Source organism: Theobroma cacao, chromosome 5 (genome assembly GCF_000208745.1).
Source record: "Theobroma cacao cultivar B97-61/B2 chromosome 5, Criollo_cocoa_genome_V2, whole genome shotgun sequence".
Classification (NCBI taxonomy): domain Eukaryota; kingdom Viridiplantae; phylum Streptophyta; class Magnoliopsida; order Malvales; family Malvaceae; genus Theobroma; species Theobroma cacao.
The window spans coordinates 1,134,413-1,142,805 of NC_030854.1; the positions used below are offsets into that span (position 1 = coordinate 1,134,413).

An 8,393-nucleotide genomic window follows, 5' to 3' on the forward strand; every position below is an offset into this window, starting at 1 on the left:
TAGCAATTCATATATTAAACGTGAATTCAATGCATCCACTGTTTAACAATACAAAACAAAGCACGTCAAAGACCTTAATTCATGCATTTATCCTCAAATCAGGTCAGAATTATAGATTTCTTACACGAAGAACTTGCTTAAGCATTATGCATTTACAATTAAGGTTCCGAAAAGCAACATTGTAATTTATATTAAAGGTGAATCTCAATGCTTCAATCATTAAACACTATGTAACAAAGAGCTACATTTTTCACAATTGATCGTCAGCTACAACCACACACAGTACCTGCAACTACAATTACAAAAAAGATCATCAATTTACAACATTAAACATCCAACAGAACCCCAACTCTAACATCTACTTCTTGCCAACTTTGACAGCTTCTTCGTCCTCTGCTACTTTGAACTTCTTGTACTCAAAATCCACAGGGTGCACACCACACTCTTCGGGCGCTACTGGGCGCCTATCACCAAGGATGGTCCATAGGTATAGAACACAAGAAGCTGTCAAGGCTCCACAAGCACCACCGAAAATGAACACAGCAAGAACTCTCCAAAAACAATTGCTACTCTTGTGCGCTGTTGTCAGAGGTTTGGGGTTCTTTGCAATGGCCTCAGGATTGAGTGGTTGAGAGTGCATCCAATTTGGAACCTGCCTTAGCTTAAAACTCCACGAGTAAATAAAGCATGTCTGTGACGAGTTCCGATTTGAAGCGCTTAAGCCCACAAACAAGTCCTCATCATTCCATAGTTTTGACAAGTCGATTGAGTATGAAAGCAACGGATCTTCAGGCCTAGTACTACCAGATTGATTCAACCAAATCTCTAGTCTCTTTGAACTTGCCTCATAATCAATCCACGAATGTAATTTTTCTCCATTGTTTAACACCAAATTGGCAGATGATAAATTTCTCGCTTTAACTGATACAAGACTACCCACATCAACGCCCACATGATTTCCATTCAAATCACCATACCTGGCATCTTTGAAGGTATCGAATTCAACAGCAACAGCACCTCTATTACGTTTCTCCAATCCAAGAGAAACCCCAAACGAACTATTATGCAACACATTAAGATTAAAACTACGGGGAACCATAACAAAAGCCAAACCATCACCATTTTCATGGGACATTGAGAAGGAAAAGTAAGTTGAAAAAGAAGCAAAATTCCTGACTTTACCTTCAACAAGCTTGATGGGTTTCTTATACATGACTTTCCCAGCACTCCCACTTACTGAGTTAGTAAGTTGAACCCAAGAGCCATCATTAGCAACCCGTGCATCCCCGTATAAAGCAATATTGGACACAAAGTTTGGATCTTTACCAAAACTTTTGAAGGAAAAAGAGGAACTTTGGTCTGCAGCTAAGATTTTGAAGTGGAAAATGATAAAAGTTAGGACTGTGAAGTAGTTGGAAATGGAGAATGTGGCCATTGCTGAAGTGGGTTAGAGCTGAATCTGGATTTGGTATTTTCTTTGTTGGTCTACTAAGATTTCCTTGGTGATGATTCCATTTACAACTAGGCGATTTTCCCTCTCTTTTTTTTAGGGTTCTGGGTGAAGAACCAGAGGAAAGAAAGTAAAGAATAGGGGCGTTGGGTTGGCTTGGAGGTTGTGAAAATTAAATACGTTTACTCGTTTCTGCAACTCTTTTTCATTCACTTTCTCTGAGTGGTTGCTGACTGAGGGAATATTATAATGGACATTTTTCACTTTTGCACTTGTACTTCTTCTAAATTCTCAAATGTACTCTATTTTTTTGTATTTACATTTCTATCCACAAATATTAATTAACTGTGCGAGACAGGTACAGTACTTTTCTCTTGAGTTGTTTCATCAATTAAAGTTCCACCATGAATAGTTCACTATACTTCTTTTTGCTGAACTCCAACACAAGGGCTCCATAGTTCTCTCCATCCCTTTTTTTCACAAGAAAAGGTTGTCGCTTTGAGCATCAAAAAACTTAGAACCAAAGAATTTCACTTGGTATAAAGTACAAATATGTGAAACAAAATGTGGGTACTTGCAAATTATTGGGTTCAAGAGTTACAGTTGTCAAAGCCAAACTTGTTTGTTAGCCACAACAAAAAGGAGGATAAAGGAAAGAGAAGAAAGATAGGATGTCTTAGGTAAATGTACTCTCAGGTCTAGACAATGGTCTAAGCTTTTGCAATAAAAAAACATACAACACACACAAGCACACAGCTGTACAGTAACAGGAAGCGAGAGTCTCAAGTCTCTATCAATTCCAAGCAAAATCCTCCACTACCTCTTCCCCTTTCCAATCTTCTTTTTGTTTTATAAGAAAAAGAAAAGAGGTTTTTGTGTGGGGAGCAAAAGAAAAAAAAAAGCGGTTCTCTTTGAAGAGAGGGACCATTTTCTAACGTGCACAATAGGGTCGGGCTTTGATAAACCCACCCAAGGTTTGTTGTGCAACGTGCCAGCCTGCCTGCCTGCAACACTTTGGCGGAGCTCTTTCCAGGTAAAAACTAATGCAGGCGTGCTCTTTATCTTGTTGATTAAGGCAAGAGATAAGTCTTTTAGAATTTGAAACATTGGTAGAAACCTTCGAGTCTTGGAATTGACCCTTGTCTCTTAGCAAAGATTTGGGTGATTCTGGGGTGTATGTCCTCACTTCTCAGTCATTCTCAGCAGCATTCAATTCTTTTTGAGGATTGTGAGCAAAGGGTTGGTGGTCTTTAATGCAGTCAGTTGTTGCATTAAAGAACCCTTCATCAATGACTGGTATTTATATTTACTCTAGGGTGGTACGATTCGTGATCCTGGAAGAGAAGAATCTGCAGATTTTTTGGTAGGTCAAGGCCTCAGGATGTCAGGTGTAGTTAAATCTGCATGCTTTGAAATTTAAGACAATAATCTTTGCATTGAATAATTAATTATGGGTAGTTTTTAGATTTATTCAAGTGGCAGATACAATTGACCTTGATGAGATTATTTCAACATTTAATTTAAAATTAATTAATTTTATATTTATATGTTCAAAATATTTTTGATTTAACATATATGAGTTTTTTTTATTGTCATTTCAATACTCTTCTCATGTGCCGGAATCACGAACCTATCACATAATATGAAACAACGGAAGAGTCTAAATGGAAACCGTACCTCTTTTGATATCATCATGTATATGAAAAGGGAAAAATTAGAGTTTTTAAGGTAAATATAGGAACAATTTTATCATTGTTCCTAAATAAACGAGTAACTTCATATAAATAACTAAGATAAAGAATTATAGACAGGAATGATTTCTACCCTAACCAGGCGCAAAAAGTGTAATGTGCCCTCTGTTTTTCTTTTCCCTGATGAAATGTGCCCTCCTCTTATGTCAAGTGGTTTATCTAAGCTTTCAGTTTGCTTGATGGCACAAAAGGCAAGACATACAGAACGGTTATCTGTCCTCATTATTTACAAAATAATTGAAAAATGAACAAGGCTATGGGAAATGGGGCAGAGCACATGCCATATTACTGAAGGTTACAAAGACTGCTCGCCAAGTATCATATGAAGTTTGGGTGGAACCCTACTCCCCCACACACAAAGAGGACAAATTTTAGAACCATAAGCACTCCAACTTGTTTGTGCATTAAATTTGAAACGTGGCAGGGGACCACTAGCTTTTGAGGTGTGAATCTTGTGACCCTACTTTAAGTTGGTGCCTTTTGATTTTTTTTTTCAAGGACCCTGTTAGATAGATTTCAATTTTAAACCCCATCGGGTTTGGTTGGTTTTCCTGAAGTCTTCACTCAAGTTTCTGAGGTTGGCATTAGATCAAAAATCAACAAAATGGATTGAAGACACAGAATACATAGGAAGGCAGCTTGTGTTTTTCAGGCCAACATCTATTTCCTAGAGCAAGCAGAAATATGGGAATGTAGCACTGTCTCTATAGAGACAGCTGATCAAAATCATAAATTATGCATGACAAGAGCGACAACCCAATAAGTAATAACCTCTCCCAGAAAGCGTTATGTTTTATCATCTGCTAGGAAGATGGTGGTTGAAGTGGGCCTTGATAATGTTCAAGGCGATCAACCGGAGAGATAGAGAGACGAAGAAGCGGCCGAAGGAAGATAGCTACTCATCAGTAAAAGAAAATAAAGATGGGCATCAGTTGGATACCATATTCAGTGCAAAAGTTAGCATGGTTTTTCTGTCCAGATCAGGGATAGATTATAAGCTGGCACATTTAATTGGCTGAAGTCTTTGCATTTTTAAGACATGGAGTACCGGGGGACCACCATTAAGCCAAGACAGACCATGTAACCTAAACCTCCAAACTGAAAGTTGAAAAAATAATTGACCTGGACCAGGTAATCCTAGCCAGATCAGCTCTTTTGTGAGATTGTTAGAGCCATCTTAAGTCTCCATGGCCTTAAAGAAGCCCTTAGGAATAATATGAAGACTAGGATTATAGTTCGCCACTAACAGAGTGGTAAAGACACTAACAAGTATGAAGTTGATTTCCTAGAATTTAACCCACAGTCAACAAGCAAAGCCAATTCTGGAGATAGGCAGTTAGCTACATCCTACATTGGTGGCTTTAACAACTGGATTCCATTACAGCTTTCCCTCATTTTCCAAAGTCAACAGAATTGTCAGTTAAAAGATACCGTATAAATTAAGTATATTCTATCGATTTTAAGAAACTATGAGAGAGAAAAAATGAAACTAAAAGTTAAAACCATGACCTAAGGCAACCAATTTCTTAATAAACACTAGACTACAAATTAAATAATTTAATGCAAGTAGCATCAATATGCCTTTGATTTAACCAAGCTTTAACATTGAGGGGCACCTAAATGTCAATCAAACTACTCCTCAAGTTATCAACTGTGCATACTGCCTGAAATTTTGAAATCCTATTTGCTTTTTAAAGCAAGATCATCCTCAAAGAGAAAAAAAAAAAAAAGGAAAGAGCCTGCTAATGATACACGGTGCTGTGGCTAGCAAACCAAAGGGATGGGTAGGGGGGGAGCGACAGTTATGAGACGGGGAAGAGCTACCCTTGGTCTTTAGCTCAAGACCCAATCAAAGCAAAAAAATAATTTTATGGCTGCCCTCAACCACATATTAAGCCTCAGGCTTTGATGGAAAAAAGGAAGGGTAAAAAACAAAGTACAAATTGACTGATCTAACAAAGAGCGCAAGATGTTCTTACTATTATTCAATTCAATTCAATTACAATGAATGCAATTTCAATTAATTGCAGGAGAACTGTCAAATCAACTTCCAAAATTGCCTGCCCAATAACCCTTAACTACTTAACTGGCATATCCAAAAATAGGTTATCATATCAATAAAGGAAATATGATTAAGGGGACAACTCAAGAACATGAACCATTTTCCGAGAATTTACGAGTGAAGGTACATTACTCCAAGGTAACAAAAGCTTAAAATTGCGTAGCATCAGCCCATGCAAATAAACTATGAGCGAGGACATAAAATAGGAAGAACATAACCTTCAGACACAAGCACATCCAAGCACACACATTTCTATATAGATCAGACAAGGGTTAATGGCATGATTCCCAAGTTATATACAGTTGCCTCTTCAAGAAATATGTTGTATTAACCTATAAAGTGTTTGATAGAGTTGCAGTGTGTAAACTTGTAAAGCGTATTCATAAAGGTCAAATTGTTCTTCAAATTACTTGGCTAATTATGAGTGTGTATTGAGTACACAAAAAAGGTATACATCCCAGGGGGTGAATGAAAAAGTGATATATGAAAGGATAACAACTTCACAGGTTATACAAATTACCTAATTGTAAGGTATATTCAACACAGCAAGCAAGTAAGAGAATGCTCTACAAAAGCTTACAAGCAATGATGAGCGTGGGTTATGACTTCTATGCCACAATCTACATACAATGGGGAATAAACGATACCCACATAATCGATAGCAAAAAGTCATGAGCACAATGAACTTACCCTTCAGCCATAATGATTATAAGGAGAGCACATTCATATCACTTTGTTTCTAGGACAATATCCTTGACATCTAGCTCTACTAAGCTTTCTTTCCCAAATAGTGTAAATCCCACTGTTGCCTGCAAGAAAACATGTTTTCATTTCAAAAAGTGATTCTAATTAGATAATTACATATGTATCCACAATCATTTCCGGAAAGGACCTTTTAAATTATTTAAGGCTTTCCAAATCTTTTCAAATAGCATTCAAGAACACTAGCCTGTGTAGTACTGAGTAACTTTACTTGTTCAACCATATGAATGTCATACCTTTCCAGTTTTCCGGTTCAGTTTCTCAAGGCTGCCCAAAAATTCTGCAAAAGTCCCAGATACAACTCGAACCATCGAACCTGGGACTAGTTTAGAACTCTTTGCTCTATTTGCTACAGTATCATATCGCTTTCTAGACTGTCGTTTTGGCTTAGAATCCAAAATGGATGTTGTAACACCATTGGAATCTAAATTATATTCTACATTCAGCTTATCAGCTGTGAGGGTTTTTTCTCCTTCCTGTTCTTCTTGAAATGCTTGATCAGCTTTTTCTTGCTCTTCTTTGGCCTGTTTGAAGATAGCCTCCATGTCATCATCAGACACTGGCCTAGGTTTATTTATTTGTCTTTTTCTGCAAACCATGTAGGTAGACTTAGCTATACTAACTGAAAACTGAAAAGCACAGGATATTCAATCAAATGCTAAGCTTTTGTATCCCTAAGTTTCTTTGATCAGGTCTTACTGCACTGTCTAATTTGAACCAAAAGGATTATATTTAGACTATCTTTTTAAAGTTTCTTCAGAAATCCTATATGGTTGTGTAAACTAAAATATAAGTTGATAATAAGATGTTGCCATCTTCATTCTACGCAATCATACATAACAATTTAACTCGCGATTCAAACATACAGTTCTAGCAAATTTAGCAATTTTCAACAAGGACAACAAGTAACACTCACGTATTTCCGACCTTGGAACCAACAAAACCTCCAACTCCATCGCACTCTCTTATGAAGTCATGAATCTCTTTGTTCAATACACATTTTAAGAAAACACAACCTGGAAATAAGGGCTTCGGTTTAATTGATATCGAACCGTTTTTTAATCTCTTCTTCTCCTGAACAGCTGGAGTATACATCTGAAGACAAAAGAAACTAATCAATGCAAGTATACTATATAAGTATCAATTTCTTATCCAAAACTAGTCTTCTATCTTAAAACAATAACACCTTAAATATCTTTGTACGTATAAGGAAGTTAAACGGGGAGCGTGCTTCTAAAATTGGCTCCCAAGGCTCTGCAAAAGGGTAACAATGGCTAGACCAAGTCCAAGCTTATATTGTTGTGTCATGGCCCGTTAGGAACATTTAGCACAAACAAACATTTGAGATGAATCATTAATATTGTTCTCTCAATTTCTATTCAGTTAAATCCTCAAGTGAATCCCAATATAAACTTAAAGTGCTACGCATAACCAAAACAATGCATCGTATATTTCAACAGTCGAAAAACAAAAGAAGCAACAAACAAACTACAATTTGTTTACCTTAAATTCGATGTCGGGGAAGTTCCTAGCGAGTGACCGAGCCACGACTTCCGCTGTCTCGAGACCTCTAATCCGGGCGACTCGAACCACCCACCATTGAGGACCCAAGTGAGCCAAGTTGTCAAGATTGAGTTCCTCGGTCCAAGAAGTGTATCTCTTCTTGGGTTTTTTTATGAGTCTCTCCTCAACTTCTTCTCTCCAACTATACCCTGCTTTGCTCTCTCTTCTTTCGTTCCTCAGTTGCCTTCTCTCCCTCGCTGATAACTGCTGCTGACGCTGTTGGGTGTCAGTCGAATCAATAGAGGCAGAAATTGGCGGGAGTTGAGGGGCGTGTTTGGTTGATGGAATTCTGTGAGAAAGTGAGTGGAAAGACAGTGGAGAAAGATAGCAAGGACTCCATAGAAGAAGCCCCTGCTTCATTTTTTTTCTCCCTTTTGATTATTTCTTCGAGCTCCGGAGATAGAGCGGACGTTGGTGTTCCTTCGATAGCGTTGAGAGCAGATTAACGATCGATGCGTTCGTTGTTATGGCCTTCGTAATGGGCCGGCATGGCCCAATTGCTTTTTCCCTTTTTATATTTATTTATTTGAAATTCTCTATTTTTCAAAATAATAATATTAAGAAAATGAAAATGATTATCTTATTGTAGACATTCAATACCAATACATTATATATAGTAATTGAATATTAGTAACCATATTGAAGGATTAATGAAAATTTACCAATAATTTTTTTTAATTACATTATTACTTTGATATGATGAAAAACAAAATATTCTCAAATATGAATTAAATTACATATTATTTTATCATAAAATCATTAAAAGTAATGAAGTAATCTTGCACTATGATTTTTTTCTTCTCAT

The 8,393-nt window shown here is 37.0% G+C and overlaps 2 protein-coding genes across 2 annotated transcripts; both read right to left on the reverse strand.

The window, feature by feature from the left end:
- On the reverse strand, positions 66–1,668 carry LOC18597622 (L-type lectin-domain containing receptor kinase VIII.2). Its single transcript, XM_007026762.2, has one exon. The coding sequence runs from the start codon at positions 1,433–1,435 to the stop codon at positions 359–361; it is 1,077 nt and encodes a 358-aa protein (XP_007026824.2). The 5' UTR covers positions 1,436–1,668; the 3' UTR covers positions 66–358.
- LOC18597623 lies at positions 5,641–8,031 on the reverse strand. The gene is made up of 4 exons (XM_007026763.2): positions 7,529–8,031; positions 6,942–7,120; positions 6,262–6,613; positions 5,641–6,072 (listed from the first exon to the last, which is right to left on the reverse strand). Exons 1-4 carry the CDS (start codon positions 7,946–7,948, stop codon positions 5,992–5,994), a joined length of 1,032 nt encoding a protein of 343 aa, XP_007026825.1. The 5' UTR covers positions 7,949–8,031; the 3' UTR covers positions 5,641–5,991.

Bases quoted from the DNA above. Each gene is read 5' to 3' on its own strand.
- LOC18597623 (XM_007026763.2), bottom strand. From the start codon at position 7,948: ATGAAGCAGGGGCTTCTTCTATGGAGTCCTTGCTATCTTTCTCCACTG. The intron at 6,614-6,941 runs GTGAGTGTTACT...CATGGTTTGCAG, and splicing joins GGTTCCAAGGTCGGAAATAC to AAAAAGACAAATAAATAAAC. The intron at 6,073-6,261 runs GTATGACATTCA...GTTTTCTTGCAG, and splicing joins TGAACCGGAAAACTGGAAAG to GCAACAGTGGGATTTACACT.
- LOC18597622 (XM_007026762.2), bottom strand. From the start codon at position 1,435: ATGGCCACATTCTCCATTTCCAACTACTTCACAGTCCTAACTTTTATC.